Source organism: Saccostrea echinata, unplaced genomic scaffold (assembly GCF_033153115.1).
Source record: "Saccostrea echinata isolate AGI-Se365-2 ecotype Australia unplaced genomic scaffold, CSIRO_AGI_Sech_v1 ptg000034l, whole genome shotgun sequence".
Lineage (NCBI taxonomy): Eukaryota > Metazoa > Mollusca > Bivalvia > Ostreida > Ostreidae > Saccostrea > Saccostrea echinata.
Genome location: NW_026889783.1, coordinates 5,480,955 through 5,499,563, shown reverse-complemented (window position 1 = coordinate 5,499,563; position 18,609 = coordinate 5,480,955). Strand labels below are relative to the sequence as shown.

Sequence of the window (18,609 nt, the reverse complement as noted above, 5' to 3'; positions counted from 1 at the left end):
AGTATTCAAGCTCAAAGTCCATTAAAACAATACAAATCGGGAGCAGAGCAAACACGGACCTCCAAATACAGAGGTGGGACCAGGTGCCATAGAGGAGCAAGCATCCCCAGCCGACCGGTCACACCTGCCGTGTGCTCTTTGTCATGATCGGTAAATAACGGAAAAATCCGTCGACAATTCAGTGTGTAAATAATGGCCTAAAAATTAGTATGAAAAACGTCAGTCAACATATGACTTGATGATAGATTGTATTTGCTGACAAGGTCATTGTATCTATCATATAACCTACAAAATGATGACTTTAAACGAGACTGCTGATTTTCTTGTTTCATTAACTTGTTTGTCAATAACTTACCACCTTTTAGAAATTTTTCATACGTAGAACATGCTCTTGCGTATCGAATCAACTGAGAGATACATGTATACACCCCATATGCAGGTGATAAGGGTATATTGCTGCATAAGTAAGGGAAGTTGACGATTGAAAGGTTAAAGTCATCACGTTTATCATATTTAGCTTTGTTGTTAGATTACCATTAACGTCTTTTTCAAGTAAAATATCCAAATATGAAACACATGTGTCAGACTCTGTGGTATCTTATCTCAAGCTCACTGGGATATATGAATAGAAATAACTATTGTTATTTAATAATGCGTCATCGATATATCTACTGTAAATTCCTTATTTTACGCGAGTACTTAATATCGCAAAGTGGCCCAAGGGCGTCAAACCGCGAGAACAATAATTCGCGAATGGGTGATTTATCTAGAGATTTTACATACTTTAAAGCACTATAAAAATAAAAGCGAGTAATTTTATTTCGCGAGTGGTGCTTCTCGCGTAATTACGCGATAATTTATTCCTCGCGTATATTTAGGAATCTACAGTATATGTCGAGTTGAAGGCCACAGCAGGAGTTTCCTTTTTCTCATGCATAAGATTTTAAATAAATTCTGCATTATATGAATACAATGCTAATAAGGGGGCGCAATTGGTACTCATGGGAATTCCAACAGGTTGTTGGAAGACCTGGTAACCAAAACCCAATTAGATATTGTCAATTAGAAACACAAGCATCTTTTAAATATCAACTTCAGAGTACTTGTGTGTACAATCAGAATGTTTTTAACAAAATAATTTTGCAAATGACCAAACATTGAGTTAATAATAATATACGTTTATTTTGTGTATACCGGTATAATATACACATTAAACTTTGAGTTAATACTAATATACTTTTATTCTGTATATAAAATATACACATCAAACGGTGAATTAATACTAATATACGTTAATTTTGTGTAAATAATATACACATGAAATTGTGAGTAATAGTGTTCTGACTTCCTCCTGTAAAGAATAAAGATCTCTTAAGAAAGAAGGCGATTATTTATATCCACGTGGAGTTAAATTCACGGTTTATAATTCTCTTATGTTGGCAACAAACTTAGGTGTGTGATAATCAGAAGGAAGTAATAATCTATAAGGCAATGTCAATAGTTAGAAAATCTCATATAGGAATTCCGAAGAAAAATAAAGATAAATGAATGGCGCGGGTATATAGAGATCTTCATTGAATCACACGATTAAAGTCTTTCTAAATTCCAATGATAAATGATCATGTTTTGCCCTTTTCTTCGTAGAGTGTATCAGTTAAGTTTAAGATTGCATCATCACTGGTATTTGATTTTACAAATAATGTAAAACGTGAAGATAACAAACAGTGATTGATCTCAACAAATCTGCAAACAGTATAAATCTGTGAACATGGCATAAAACACAGACCCTCGTAAATTCAGTCACACCCGCCTTGTGCCCTATGTATTGATCGGGTAAACGGAACATTCCGTGGTCAAATTCAGTATAAAAACAAAGGCCTAACAATTGATATGGAACACGTCAGCCAAAGTACGACCCAATGATAGGTTATATTTACTAACAAGGTCATTATAACGACCAAAGAATTAACTTAATGCTGGCTCTAAAAGACGTTGTTGAAATACCTGTAACATCAACTTAATCTGTCAGTAGCCTGCCTAATTTCTAAGTTTTAAAATTGATAGTACTGCAGGTGATACTGGAATATTACTATTGAAATAAGAAAGTTGACGATTTAAAACTTGAAATCGTCTCGTTTGTCATAAAAATTAGTTATTAGTATGCCCTTATCGTCTATAGTCAGTAAAACATCCAAATGTGAAAGGATTTATTTTATTTTTATTTTATTTCAAGTTCACTGGGATATATCGAGTCGACATATGAATAGAATTAACTATTATTAATTAATAAATCTGAAGGCCACAGCAAGTGTTTTCTTCTTCTCATGTAGAAATTTTTGAATAAAATCTGTATCATGGGAATACAAAAATAGGTCGGCTAGTAAAGGAGCACAATTAGTGCCCATCGAAATTCTAATAGTTTGTTAGAAAACCTCGCCTCTGAAGACTACATAGATATTGTCAATAAAGAACTCCAGCATCGTTTTAATATCACTTCAGAGTACTTGTGTGTAGAATCAGAGTGATTTTTGACAAAGGTAAATTTGTTGATGACCAATCTCTTCATAAGAAAATTTGCGAGTTCCATTTTTGTTGAAGAAGCAGTTTTCTATAATATCAAAAAGGCCTAGTTTTTTTAATTTATCGTGAAGAATGGTTGTACAAAGTGTAAAAAAAAAAAAGTCGTACGTTTTGTTGCTATTGAGTTTTGACAAATTAGGTGATTTTTAATTTTCTAAAAATTCTATGGAGTTTTTGAGAATCCACATCTGATTTCACCAATTCTAGAATATGCTGTAGCACAATATAAGATCACTTAATTTCCTTTCATTCATTTCATTGAAATTTTATTCTTATTTGTGAATAAAATATATTCATTTCATACTTTATATTAAACGTCTATGACACACTTTCTATGTTAAAATACACAGAAAAAATCATGATTTACATAAAAATAATAGGAATATTAGAATAATGGTCACTTACGCTTGGAGTTCTGCTGTATGAAAAACTAAGAAAATTAAAAGAATAGTAAAAATGGTTAACCGATTCATTTCGAAAAACGCCCCCAGCTGTTGCAAGATTTGTATTTATACTAGCAAATAAGGAAGTTTTTCCCCTTGTAGGATTCAGGTATCATATTTGAATCTGTCACGTAACTTAAAAAAATATACCCAATATATCCGAGGTATTTGATTCAATTTGATTTAATTTTTTTTATCCCTAACTGCCAAAGATATTTTAAAAAACCAATTTTCTTAATTAAACCATAATATTCAGTTAAAAATTTAATTTTTTTCGATAAAACCATAAAAAAAACAGTAATATAGAGTTTATCTGCATCTTTGTATATAATTTTTTTCTAAAGGCGACCTTTGAATTTTTCTCAAAATATTCCTGTACTATGTCTGCATGGATAATTTCTTTGGGTTCTAAAGTTCTACAAAAATCTGCAAATTCTACTCTAAATATTCAACCAGATGTCTATTTCTTTTAGGGATGTGGATTTTCAGCATCATCTTGTGTTTCGATTTGGATTTCATCATTTTTAGGTCGTTCCTGGAGATTATCCTCGTTTTCTTGTCTATTGTTTTGCTCCTTATTTCATAGCTGAACTTGATTTTGAACATATTGCGATTATTGTGTATCAAACTATTCTTCTCAATTTTTGGGTCATGATAGTGTTTTAATGGCCTGCATTCATAAATAACATAAATAAATTCAAAAATGTACATTTAAGCTTAAATAACTAGTGAGTTTTTTTTTAATCATCCTGGAAGAACTTTTAGAATTCATATTGAAACTTTGTCGATGAGTTAAGGTAGGTCCCGACAATTTCTTGGTTAATGTAATGTTTCTTTCTTCAAATAATTAGAATAACATTTTAGGTATTTAAAACGCCCGAAAATTCATTTTCCTAAACTAAATAAGATATGAACAGAAATGTAATATAGTATTTTTTATTATTATTGAATAGATGAACAAAATTATATTTTGAAATCATAAACTTCGGATTGTGAAGGATATTTTTTACTTTATCGTTACTTTCTTATTATATTCTTTTTTAAATAGTTTTTTACTAAATAAGACAAAATAAACAGGGCATTTTTTTTTTAAAGAAGTGTAAAAATGTTGGTCAATTTTTTGTCTATTATTATACGGCATCCGTAGCTTCAAATTCACATGGAAATCGTGCGTCATAGTAACTGTCCAATTTATTCACAATGCTTGTGAAGGTCGGTCTCTCCTCTGGTTTAATGGCCCAACAACTTTCCATCAGCGTCCCATGTCTGTAAATTTCAATAAATGTGCCATTTTTTCTCTCTGTTTTTTACAGTAGTAGCAGTTTTGAAGTTTTATAAACTTTATAAACATGTATAAAATAAATGACTGTCTCTGTACTTACGTTTCAGGACAGAATTCAGGAACGCCCATTCGGTAGCCACTTTTTACCTTCATAGGAACAACTTTCCCATCAATCCCTGGGTATGGATTCTGTCCTGTCCATGAAACGAGACAAATTTACAGATAAATATACAGTTACATTTAGTGTTACAATGTATACTGATGAGATTTTCACAACAATGCTCACCAGTACTGAATATTTCCCATATCACAACTCCAAACGCCCAAACGTCACTCATTGAAGTACAACTCTTCATGGATTCATAGCACTCTGGAGCCAGCCATTTTATCGGTTTCCTTTCCTGAAGGTTTAATTTATGACAAGAAATCAGTCTTTATTATTTCAAATTATGAATCAATTTGTAGTAAATATGAGAAGTTCTTTGCTTTCCTTATGATTGCTTCCTTTAGTTGTCAAAAGAGCACATAATCTACAATGAAAGCCATGTAAAGGATAGTTATGACAACCAAAAATAAGAGTATACCCTGGCTTCTTTTTTATTCACTTCATTTTCTCCCTCCTCGGGCGTGGGTCCAAATCCTGCTACTTTAGGAACAAGACGAGAAGTCAAAAGGATATTCCTTGTTGCCAATCTCTTGTGAACAATCTAAAATGAAGCAAAGTTTTAGCTCAAGACCATGCCACACATTTACTTGCGCCATAGAACTAAACTTAGGTTCATGTACTACTCCACTAAACCTATGCCAAATTGAAACAAAATATATTCAAACGTATTTTAATGTCAGTTTATTTCTAATATAGGATTTCAAGAATCTAAAGATATGACACTTATTGTAAACTTACCCCTTTGATGGCTAACGCTTCCATCCCTTTTGCGATTCCCTGAACCATCTTACAGAAGTCTGTAATCAGGTCATCGTTGACTTTATTTCTCTGATCTATCAACCACTCCCTCATTTGTCCAAGCTCACAATATTCCAACAGCATGTATGGACCAACTATTTGGGGGACATTAAAATGACTGTGTTCAAAAGGTTATTGTATATGATACTGAAATTAGATGCATCTCAGGTACATTCTTCCAGTCTTCTACCCAATCTGTTTTTATTGGATATATTTTACTACAATTCAAGTTTTTAGTGACAACCGATGATGTCGGGAAAAATTTTACAATACTATATAGGGGACGCTGAAATATCAGCATCTACATGTTTTATATGAGATAGGGATTTTCTTCCAGTATTCTACCCAATTTGTTTTGAAACGATTCTATTTAATAAAATTCGATTTTTGCTTAGCAACTTAATATAAAAACAGATGATGACGAGAAAAATAATACTATTAATGTGAATGTCATTCTTACACATTGGATGGTTGAGCACTGAACCCAAGAAAGTTATTATATTATCTTGAGGCGGAACCTCAGTGGCGAAGAAGCTGATCTTGGCTTGTAGAACAAGGCGGTCCTCCTCTGTGTAATCCTCTGTAACAACAATCGTCAATTATGAGAGTGTTCGATTACATATATACTTGTAATGCAACATCATTAAAAGTATGATCGTTTTCTGTGTGTTTGGAGGACATAATCAAGGATTAATTTCAATAAAGAGTTACAGAATTCTTATTTTATTTCCTTATTTTACACATCTGAATAATTATGCTACCATATAAAATACAATATTGTTTTTTTTTTCAAATAAGAAAAATACAATATTGTTTTTTAATAAGTGCAAATGGGTAAAGGTTATAAATATTGAAGGTAGAACATATCATATCCATATATTAGCTTATTATGGATTCTTGTTCTCTATTATAAAGGAGAAGAAGTGGGAAAACACAAAATTTTGACTCTGCCTGTCTGTATGTCTGTTAGTCACAAATATCTCAAGAGTGCATATTGTACCTGGAAATTATATTGAATTATATATTTTAACACCTTTTAGGATTTTGGCGACAACAGTGTCTTTTTTGCAGAGTTGCGCTAGATAGATATCAGCAAAGTCTCCGGATTTCAACTTTCCCTTCAGCTGTATATCGTCAAATGTGTATAACCAGCCTTCGTTAGCAGAGAAAACCATTTTACCAAAATCATAAATGTCCTCGTCTTGAAAACGTCCACTGTAAAAACCAGTCTGAAAGAGAAAATCTAAATTATCAATTTACACAAGCAGTCTCTTTAAATACATTTCATGGACCATTGGTAAATCACTTAAACCATTACAGTTTTGTCGAATTCATATTCTTACTTTTTTGATGGAATACTAATATATACATATAAAATAAATATTGATCTTGTCTCTTTTGAAGATTAACCTTTTAATTTTAGATTGTTGTTTGTGTCATTGTTGCTTAATTTAAAAAGTACTCATTGAAAACCTTTGAGAAAAGAACTTTTCATAGACATACCCTTCGTTTTCCCATCATTAAGGTGACTGGCCTCTTGAGATACATGGTCAACCTACGTTTTGTTTCGGGGTTTAAATGTCCATTTCTCCACAGGAGAAAAAAGATCAGAAGAATTCCCAGAAGAATTGCGATTACTGCAATACACAAGATATTTTATGGATAGATTCTGAATTTTGCACTATTTGTTGTGTTTGGTTTTGGGACGTGTTAAGGGAATGTTACATTACCTGCGCTTACTCCAGCAATCATGGCTATGGGTATGACGGTCGGTGTTTTAATAGTCCAGGAATTCACTACCACCTCTGACTTCCCTGTATTATTTGAAATCACCTCAATACAGTACTCTTTCCCTGCCTCAAGATTGTTCAAAACATATTCCGTTTTATCTATTGGTAGGGTTATCTCCTTTGGAGGTCTAGATCTATCACAATCGATGTAAATGAAGATAGTTATGTCCGAGACTTTGTAACATGACGGGACACTTTCCCACGTAAATCTGGCTCCACCTTCGTAACTCTCTCTTTGAAGATTTTTTATTCCAATACCTACAGAATAAATCAGAATACGCTGGAGGTTCTCTAAAGAGTATAACAAAGGGAACATGTATATCATTTCGAAGAAATCGTCTGTGTCATACGTGTGAGGCCTTGTTTTACAATGAAATTGTTTCTAGAATACTTCGAAACTCAGAAAATATGAAATTATATTGTCCATATTTTAGAATTGTTGGGTTGCAAAATACTAGTACATAGAAAATACATCGGATCCTTAAAAATCCTTTATTTGAACTTAGATGTATTTAAGTTTTAATTTTAGGCGTGTCAATATTTCTTCATATAGAATAAGTTGATTGTAGTGTCTAAGGTCGAAAAATAAAGATACTTTATACTCAGGTCAGAGAATAATTCTTACCGGCATCTATTCCATCAAAGGATGTCAAAGTGGAAAGCTAAAAATGAGAAATATTTTTGAATTTAATATTTTGTAACGTGCTACGTTAAAGGATTGCTTGTGCTAAATACGAAGAAGACACTTTTCCAATGCATGTTTTTTGTATGTAGAATATTCTATCTACAATGCATGAAAAAAATAATTTAATGGCAGATTTTCATAATCTTTAACAGACTCGATACCTCGTAACGTGTAACATTAGACGATATCATGGCCTGGTTGAAAGCTTCGATTTTCAGAATAAAGGTGACGTTGGACAACTGTTGTTTTTCAACGGCCAACCAACAATTGTCGAAGTCAAACTCCATGTTCTTTTTGTAGCATTCTCCCATGGGAATACAGTAACAATCATCACTGGTAGAACAGTCAGTCAGCTATAACACAATAAGCATAGATGTACATTACTGTTATAATTCAACAATGCTCTATACATTCCCATACAAGAACATTTCGTATGTACAGAAATCTAAGAATAAATAATGTTCAAACCTGAAGAGGGTTGTTCATGAAGTAACCTTCTTTATGTATCTGGTATTGTTTGTTCTTATCTAAAAGTCGCCAACGCACATGTCGAACACCACTGTGCTCATCAGAAGCTTGTATAAAAACCCTGTGGTACAACAACAAAATGACACTGAAACTCTTTAAGTTCCAATCTCTAAAACAAACGAGTTAATATACAAAGATTTAAGCAATGTATTTTGGTTAGTACCTGCTCGAATATTCATGTGTTCTATTTCCAATATTTTTTGTAAATATTGCTTCGCTTGAATGGGGTGGCGAACTGTCCATACTTACGAGTCTGGAATCAGTTCTTGTGTTGTTGACTAAATCACGAGCTCTTACAGTGATATTTATACTGTCACCGTCTTTCCATTCATGTTTAAGAACATATGTACCATGGGTAATATTTTGAATTTTAACCCACTGGTTTTCCATGTTGCCACGGTCTGTTTCAGACAGGCAAGGTGATATAGTTGTCATATAATTTGTTGTGGGTACAGTGATAGAGAAGTCTGTAATATTGTCGTTGTTGAATTCTGAAGTTGTTGTTCTTGCAGTGATATGGTCTTTAGAAGTGTTTGTTTCTGTGATACTGTCTGCTGCATCATTGGTCGATGAGTTTGAATATGAGATATACGTGTAGTAAACTTCAAATTCAGTTATTCCATGGAGATGTTTAACGGCGGAGACGCTTCTACTTCCATTATGATCATCATAAATGTCTTCCACGTCTTTTACTATCTCACTCTTCAGTTCTTCTACATCACCACCTCTTATCTGCAATGGGAACTTTTCGACAGACAATAAGAGGTGGTTTTCAACATGATATGAGTTTCTGAAGAAATCTTTCCACTTGACTTCCACGGTGGAACACCTTGATTGCCAACTGTAGTTGCTGACTTTTTCTGCACTGGAGACATAAAAGTTAGATTCTGCAGTTGTTGTGATTGTAGAATTAGGATCATATACAGCGATTTGTCTTGCAAACTCGGAGTTGTTAGCTTTATCTGTAACTTGTAAAATAGCTGAATAAACTCCTGGATCTGGTGGTGTAAACTCGAGGAAGGGTAAACTAGAGGAGTTTTTCTCTTCGCGATAAAGCGGGTTCATTGGTGCTTCTTCAGTTAATGTATCAGAATGAGGGTTTTTCTTTAGCTTGTGAATTTCCAGGAAGTATTTTTCGACCCCTGAGGGAATGTCATCCCACCCATCAACCTCGAATGCGAGTGGATCCTAATAAAATATACATAATATATGTTTCCGGCTAATCGTAATTTTATGTCATATAGTAATTAAAATATTTGTAGATTCCCTAATGCTACCGAGAAATGATTCTTTTTTTTTTCACTGAAAGAAATCTTGAGTCAATTGGGTTTAATACTTTGCATGTATGGTGCAATTTGAATGCACATACATTGTCAAATTTTCAAATGTACATTGAGCTATGGATAAGAATACGTTAGTTTTGTACTTGTACAGAGTGTTGTCCAGTCTTTGTGTAAATAATCTGTACTTTGAAAATACATGTATAATTGTAACAGCATTGATTCACTTACCTTGGTAGCATCTTTTGGAATTCTAAGCGGTAACAGTTCGGACAGAGTACAATTATTTGATTCGGAACAATGTCTAGGTTTAGTAAAGTCAAACATAAAGTTTATAGATTGTTGAGATTTTACTCGATCATAAAGTTCCTTTTTGACAAAATGTGTGCTGTTCCACAAATCTCTAAAGCCCCCTATCTCTGCCAGGGCCAGTATTGTTAGTCTAAAAATAGACAATAATAAAGGAAAATAATCTTTCGTGAAGATGCGTCGCAAAACAGAAAAGAATGTGGTTTCACTTACTTATCACCGTCTTCAATGATCCTGTTGAACTGATCATATGAAATATTGCATTTTAGCAGCTGATTATATGGTGACGTATCATTAAAATTTCCAGGACATACTAAGGTCTCATTCAAAACAAGATCAGTCGTTCCGCCTACAAACACGTGATTAAATGTGAATATCAAAGTATATACGTAAAAGAGCAACATTCACGGTATCATTGCTAAAACACTGTAGGTCATATAGACATCTGCAATCGTTTATAGCAACAATAACATAGTGAGAGTTTTCTCAACAATAATAAATACATAAACTTTTAAATAAAATTGATGCAAAGACACAACATTTAAATAAAATTTGCTTAAAGCTTCAAATTAAAATAACTTATAATGGTAAGTACCACCCGCTCTGCCTATTTTGGCAAGAGTGACTCTTGCATTTGCAGATACAATTCCAATGCTATGATTGTGAATGTAAGATGGTGGAAATGGAATGTAGGGATTATAAAGGGCATCAAAGTGAATCAAAAAAAAGTTGTAGTCCTTCCGGTCCACCCATAATGACTGAAATGTGCTGAAGCCGTCTGCGATAAAGTCGTATAATAAACGATTGTCTGTTCTCTTCACATTCATTAATTTTGCATTCAGGCTGGTAAAGTTTACTTGATGGGTAGAATGAACTGAAAGAAGAAAAACATTAGAGATGTAGATTTTAGTTATTTGTAATTTTGTGATCTATCAATCCTTTTATAAATAACATTGCCATTAGCAAGAAATGCACACTGACGCTGGAGACAGGATTGTCCTCCGAATCCCTGATCACAGGAACAGGAAGTATTGGTGCAGGTACCCGGATAACAGGGCTTCAAATGGGAACAAGTAACGGCTAAAATAAAACAAAATATCTCAGCAATTTTGCAATATTATTAGATGAACGTTCACTTAAGGATGAGTATGCAAATAAGAAACCAACAGAAAGGCCCAGTTCTTACAATTTTCTTCTACATTTATATAAGTGTGTTGTGTTCGATTTTCTTGAAGCTTGTGTTTTCTTTCTTGAAGCTTGTGGTGGCTCAAAGTGGTTGCTCAAAATGGCTTAAAGTTATCCATCTTACATTCATTAACTTAGTGATGAAAAATTTTTATTAGTTGTAAAAAATAAAAAGAAGGTAAATACCCCTTTCACATGTACTTCCGCCAACTATTTTTAGACACTCGCACGTGTTGGGAGACACACAACTTCCTCCGTTTTGACAAGGAGGATTGCATATTGCTGTAAATAATCCTTGTATATGAAAATGGAAAATACAAAATAATGTAAATACATAAACAAGAATCTATTTTATACTTACCTGTCTGACAGTCAGTACCGATGTATCCTGGACAACAGATTTCAGTAGTTTTGTATTTAGTTAAACGTCTGTATCCTCTTGAAGTGCTGCGTCAAAGTTTAAATAAAACTGATTTTAAGTAAAATGAAGCAAGACCACTACTTAACAAATAATCATATACATAAAAGGGAAATACAAGAGAATACATGCATAATTAAAAAAACCTACTAAGATGTTTCATTTCCATCATTCTTTGGAACCGCATGTATTTTATCAGCTCTTTAAAGTATGAAGTATCTTGGTCCAAAAAGAAATATTTTTAACTCAAAGTATAACTATACTATATAGTATACCAATATCAAAATAAGTATAACTATACTATATAGTATACCAATATCAAAATAAGTATAACTATACTATATAGTATACCAATATCAAAATTAGATTAGGTGGGATACTTTCAAAATGCATATTCTTGATTGCTCAAAACTTTTAAAATCTTTATTTTTTAGAAAAAAAATAACAAACTTTTTTCTATTTTCTGTTTGCTATTTTATCAGGGATATTAATCACAGAAGCATCTATAGCTTGCCTTTAAAATATAAAAAACAAGATGTGTTTGTGAAACACTGATGCCCCCGTATGGCAGCTTATGGCGAAGGTTAAAGTTCCTCAAATGCAAGTCAAAATCCAGGCCAAAAGATAAAAAATGTTGATACCCAAAGAAAGGTCTTGTCTCGAGGAATACACCTGTGAAATTTGAAAGACCTAGATACAACTGTTCAAAAGTTATGGCGAAGGTTAAAGTTTTTTAAATAAAAGTCAAACGTCAAGGTCAAGGTCAAAGTGGTTGGTATCCAAAGGAAGGTGATGTCACAAGGATTACATATGTGAAGTATGAAAGCCCTAGCACCAACCATTCAAAAGTTATGGCCAAGGTTAAAGTTTTTCAAAAGTAGGTCAAACTCCTATGTCAAGGTCAAAGGGTCAAAGTGGTTGGTATTCAAAGGAAGATCTTGTCACAAGGATTACATAAGTGAAGTATGAAAGCCCTAGCATCAACCATTCAAAAGTTATGGCCAAGGTTAAACTTGTTGCAAGGAATACACATGTGAAGTTTGAAACCCTAAGCACCAACTGTTCAAAAGTTATGGCCAAGGTAAAAGTTTTTCAAAAGTAGGTCAAAGTCCAAGGTCAAGGTCAAAAGGTCAAAGTTGTTGGTATCCAAAGGAAGGCCTTGTCACAAAGAATACACATGTGAAGTTTGAAACCCCAAGCACCAACTGTTCAGAAGTTATGGCCAAGGTTAAAGTCTCATAAAATTTTGCAAAAGTGGGTCAAACTCCAAGGTCAAAAGGTCAAATATGATGGTACCCAAAGAAAGGTCTTGTCACAAGGAATACACATGTGAAATATGAAAGTCATAGCTCCAACCAATCAAAAGTTATGGGCAAGGTTAAAGTTGACAACAGACAGACAGACAAACGGACAAACAGATAAACAGACAGACAGGACAAAAACAATATACCCCCGGGATCTTTCGATCCGGGGGCATAAAAATAATCGACAAAATACCAGCGTACATGACACTATGCTATAAGCTATCTAACTGCCTCATTACTTCAGTTCATAATTACTCTCTCTCTCTCTCTCTCTCTCTCTCTCTCTCTCTCTCTCTCTCGATCTGTGTGTGTGTGTGTGTGTGTGTGTGTGTGTTCTATCACTTACCACCACCACATAAACGTTGAAGCACAGTACTGTTGGGCAGCGTAATATATCGACTGCTTAGTACATTTCTTCCTGTGGAAAATAAGAATTTAACTAATAAAACATTCTTAACAGAGTACACATAAATCTTTTTAATAGTTGACGATGTCTTAAATTTCTATGAAAGAAGATATTTAACAAGTTTCCTGGGCAAATTGTGCTCTTCCCTATTCCTCTGTCAAAAAAGAGCAATTCGATGTTATTGATACACCACCAATTTGCTATCTTTATGTAAATTTCCACCTAAAAACTTTAAATCCATAAATAAATGATATCTCTTTCACTTCTAAACGCGATCTAGAGTGTACAAGATGATGCCTTCCTAGTTTTAGGGAAATTTAAAACCTGAAACCTGTTCGTTTTACCCTCAAGGGCATTTTCGCAAAAGAAAGAAATGGCAGTGCTGTTTGTGTCCTCAAGAGATTATTTCAATAAGAGCTTAAAGCCATTATCAAATCGTTATAGGCCATTATTTTCACTCTGAATTGTCTATAGATTGCTCCCTTTGTTCGATCATGACAAGGAGCGTATGTGACCGGTCGAGAGGGAATGCTTACTCCTCCATGGCACCTGATCACACCTCTGATATTTTTTAGAGGCCCGTCTTTGCTCTGCTCCAATATGTATTGTTTAAGTGGACTTTTGAGCTTGATCACTTTCGCCATCTCCATATTTTAGTGATAGAGAAAGTTTTACCAAGGATCAAATAAGTGACGTAATTATTCAAAGGGCCATATAATCCATTTCTAAATCAACGTTATACCACTTAAAATAGAAGACGGGGTGTATATTTTTGTGCCATCTGTCCGGTTTTTTTCTGTTTTTCTGACTGCAAAAACCTCAACATTTGGTTTTAATTGTAGGTAATTTCTCAAAATTTCAGAATTTAATCTTGAAATGCGGCTTATTCAATTAGTTTAATCAATTTCCTCACAATTTAGAAATATTTCCGTTGGATTTATCCCTCTCCTGTTTACAAAGATAACGGTATTTAAAAAGAGTGAAAAAAATTGCATAAAAATATTATTTTCCTATCAAGGATACCAGAAATTTGATCACACCTATAAGCTTACTGTCGCAATTTTTTCCACATGTCTTGTATACAATATAAGGAGGAAATTGTATAGCATCAGGAATGAATAGGCACTGGTTAATAAATTGCTATAGTCCATATACCTTAATTATTTGAAGACAGGAAGACTCTTACATATCTTTTAGAAAATATAAGTAATCTTCCTCCGCTTTGTTTTACAAAAGTTTGTCAAAATTTAATTTAATTCATAATTTGAGTCTGATAAAGAAATTGATTCACTTTATTTTTGCTCATGAAGTGTCAATAAGGTGAACTACAAGTATATACAGTTCTAATATTTAACCTTTTATTAATTAAGGAAGGTGTTATTTTACCAAATGAATGTATAAACATCAAAAATTTTAATAAAGATTTTTTTTTACTTTAAATTAAAAACATATAATTTTAAAAAAAAATATTTTATCAACACAAAACTGTGAAATATTACGTTAATTACGTGAAGTAAGTACATGTTAAATCCAGGGAATCTTAAGTACAGGTATATGGAGATCACATATTAATATGTACCATTGAAATAAAATTATAATCTCAATTCTGTAATCAAAATTAAGGAAGAAAATTCTTTACAGTTTGTCAATCCTTTGTGTTGAAATGAAATGAATAAAAAGTTGGAATGCAAAAACGGGCATTGTATTATATTTCTTAAATTAGATATTTGTTATATCTTTTTAAGTATTAAGGTCATTTACGGAAATTTTTGTTGGATTTTTCACAATTATTCCGTCGGTGAACGGGATTACGGGTGCAATTTGTGCTTCGACTCCTATCAAAAATTTCAGTCCCTTTCCTTATTTTCAGGTTTATCGTCACAAACCATGGGTTTTAATACTCTATCGCTCCAAAATACAAGGATTGTACGGGTAATGACAGAATATTTACATCCAATAAAAATTTCCTTATTAATTCACCGAAAAAAAAACGAAGTTCTCTTCATGTACTAAGTAAGTAAATTACCACATCTAAGATATAATCTTAGATTTAATAGATCAAAATTGTGCAACCGTGAGGCCCGTGGTTTCTAGTGGGAGGGGGGTCCAAGGTAATTACTATTACCTTAAAATTTAATAACTCTGAAAATACCCAGGGGAGGAGGTGTCCAGAACCCCCCTCCTCCAGATCCTCGCACGTAACCCATATAACGACTTTACATATAATTAAATTATTCTATTTAAAGATATTTAAACATATTTAAATTGTACAGTCGATATGAAGTCATGTTTCGAAAATATACTAAGATATTATATTTGATATCTTCATTCCAAACAACGTAATATAAAGAAGCTCCATACAGTACATCTACAATTAATTCTGAAAATGATTTCCGTCTTACTGACATATTACGGGTAAAATGAATTACTTTTTCCAGTTTTAAAAACACTCATTTAAAAAACAATTCTAACAATAAAATGTTATCGTTAAATCAGCTGAATAGAAAAAGGGGGAAATCTTTGGCAGATAATTCGTGATTCGTATTAAGAAATTTAATGTGTAAGGTGAGGTAGATAAGAATAAATGCTTTACTTATTTTATACCTCATTTTATTTTTTGTGAAGTGAAATCACGATGCAAACAAAAATGATCCGTTTGTCAGAAAGACATTCTCATAAAATTCACTAATGGCACTTACCTCTTATTAGAGAAATACCGGCATCTTACGAACGAAAGTAACAAAACAATTCAAAATTAAGGGATCGTTTATTGTATTCACTGTTTGATTTCAATCGATAATATTCCCACAAGATACCTCAAAACTGCTTCTTGTCAAAGTCGCTACCGTGAGTCTAGAATACAATTCAGTGGACATTTAATCCTAACAAGGTTACAAAAACATCTTATTTTGAAGTATTCAGTTACTGATTCTGTCTGAAGGAAAGAATGGCAAGGAAAAAGTAAAAAATAAACATAAATTTCTCTCTGCTGTCATTACTTGTTTAATGCAAAATTTGCAGATTTTTTTTTTGAAAATCCATATTTTCATAAAGATGAATTAGGTGGCGTTACAATTATTACAGAGTAGTATGAAAAATAATAATCCCTAAACCTCGATCATTATATATACAATACAGTTTTAGCATATATGCCACAACCCCACCCCATCTCCCTTTTCTGGACACTTCGTTAAAAATGACGTGTTCACAGAGTGGTAGATTCGTTGACCAGACAAGAGGAAAACAGGATGTTCCCAATTACTTAAAAGTATTTCAACATTATTTCAATAAAATAAGAATTTCTCACTTCTGAAATTTCTGAAAGTTTTCATTTCAGTTTTCTTATTTTTTCCAAATTCATCTTGGTTAAGAATTAAAAATTTGAAATGAAAAATATAGGAAAACTGTTCTTTTTCATTGCTTCTCTTTATAAAAGAAAAAAAACTTGAATTAGATTTATAAAGCATCAATAAAATAATGACTTACGCTTCATGTTCAGCTGTTTGTAGAAAGATAAGAATAACAAGATGAACCAACAGTGTTGCCAATATAGTTGACCTATCCATTTCCAAAAACTTCCACCAACCGGTGTAGATTTTCGTTTATATAGTACCGATCAAGGAAGTTTTTCTGTCAATTCCAGGTCATAGTTAATCTTTTTTCTTTGCTTTTGAATATTTTTTTAACAAAACATAGACACGAAGTGACCTGATATTGTGATGTGCATCCAGGATACCTAATTTTTACTTCGTATTAAGATTTTTTACATGTACATCCATTCATTATCTCATATGTGCTATGAAGGTCGGAAGGGTGTAACCGTGCTTTTGGACTTTGCTACAATTCTATAAGTTAAAGACAAACCACCAGTTAGTTTGTGGAAATTATAGTCATTGCTTCTGAGGTAGACGCTAATATTCATTAATTAATTTTTGTTTTTATACGCGCACTTTCTAAAGAAAGTCAGGTTATATTGTTGCTACCCTGGTCCGTCCCTCTGTCATACTTTCTTCTTCCTCAAACTCCTCTTTTATTTTAAGCAATAACCAATTAATCTTTTGGAATATGATAGGTGGTGTCCTGTAGGAAAATAATAAGATTGTGGAAACTTCAATTTTCTCCTGTAGGAAAACGGAGGTCAAAAAATGATATTTTTTTTCTGAGGAAAAAAATTCCGGTTTCCAGAACTCCTCATACATTTTACGCGGTAGCCTATTCATTTTTTTGGTGAGATGATCAGTGGTGTCCTGTAGAAGTGCAAGAGGGTTTCGTAAATTTCATTTTCACCCTTGGGGCCACAAAGGGGTTGAAAATGACATTTTTCTATAAAAAAAAATCTGGTTCTCAAAACTCCTCTACATTTTATGCATTATTCAATCATCTTTTGGAAGATGACTTCTGGTGTCCTGTACATGAGCAATAAAGTTTCGGAATTTTCATTTTCATTCTGGGGGCAAAATTTGGGGTCAAAAAACGACTTTTTTTCTATAAAAAAGACCCTGGTTTCCAGATCTCCTCTTACAATTTATGCAGTAGCCAAATGATCTTTTGGACGTTGATTAGTTGTGTTCTGAAGATGTGCAATAAGGTTTCGAAATTTTCATTTTCACCCATGGACCATAAAAGGGTTGAATTTTTTTATTCAAAACAATCCTGGTTCCCAGAACTCCTCTTACACTTTCAAAGTAGCCAAATCATCTTTTGGAAGGAGACTGTTGGTGTCCTGTAAATGTTGCAATATGGTTTTGGAATTTTCATTTTCGCCAATTGGGCTTGAAAACTATGAACAAACACCTGGTGCTCAGTGTTTTGTGTCATGTGCAACAAGAATATACCGGTATTTGATCTAAGGGTGGAATCTCAATTCCTTATGCTCACATGTTCTAAGGAAAATTCGGCTATATTGTTGTTATCCTGATCCATCAGTCCGTCCATAACACTTTCTTCTTCCACAAACACCTCTTACAATTTTATCAGTAACAAATTCATCTTTTGGAATATGACAGTTGGTGTCTTGTAGATGTGCAATAAGGTCTTGGAATTTTCATTTTCACCCTAGGAGTCAAATTGTGTCGATTTTTCTAAACAGAAACCCGATTCCCAGAACTCCTCATACATTTTACTCAGTCGCCAAATCATCGTTTGGAAGGTAATTGGTGGTGTTCTGTAGGAATTTTCCAAGGAGGTGGTAGTTGAGGAAAATAATGACAGGAAAACAAATACATTTTGAATTGGAGATAAAGGTATATTTGGTTGATTCCAAATTCACTTAAGGTCATCAGGGTAAGTTAACCCTCCCCCCCAATACACACACACAAATAAAACATCCTGATATAAGTTTGAATTCATGTAATTCATTTTCGAAAATCGATTCCATGTCTAAAATTTGGTTGTATCGTTTTGAAATTAGATGTAGATTAATGACAATATTATGA

At 33.1% G+C, this 18,609-nt stretch overlaps 1 protein-coding gene across 1 annotated transcript; it reads right to left on the bottom strand.

Annotated features, from left to right (window-relative positions):
- Positions 1 to 4,015: 4,015 nt before the first annotated feature.
- On the bottom strand, positions 4,016 to 16,740 carry LOC133199714 (uncharacterized). Its single transcript, XM_061335583.1, has 21 exons — positions 16,661 to 16,740; positions 13,115 to 13,186; positions 11,408 to 11,493; positions 11,233 to 11,328; positions 10,843 to 10,941; positions 10,457 to 10,735; positions 10,075 to 10,210; positions 9,784 to 9,994; positions 8,436 to 9,460; positions 8,213 to 8,333; positions 7,906 to 8,097; positions 7,685 to 7,721; positions 7,000 to 7,317; positions 6,773 to 6,906; positions 6,303 to 6,498; positions 5,730 to 5,849; positions 5,210 to 5,364; positions 4,890 to 5,012; positions 4,592 to 4,706; positions 4,406 to 4,499; positions 4,016 to 4,289 (listed from the first exon to the last, which is right to left on the bottom strand). The coding sequence occupies exons 1-21, from the start codon at positions 16,738 to 16,740 to the stop codon at positions 4,154 to 4,156; spliced, it is 3,825 nt and encodes a 1,274-aa protein (XP_061191567.1). The 3' UTR covers positions 4,016 to 4,153.
- Positions 16,741 to 18,609: the final 1,869 nt, after the last annotated feature.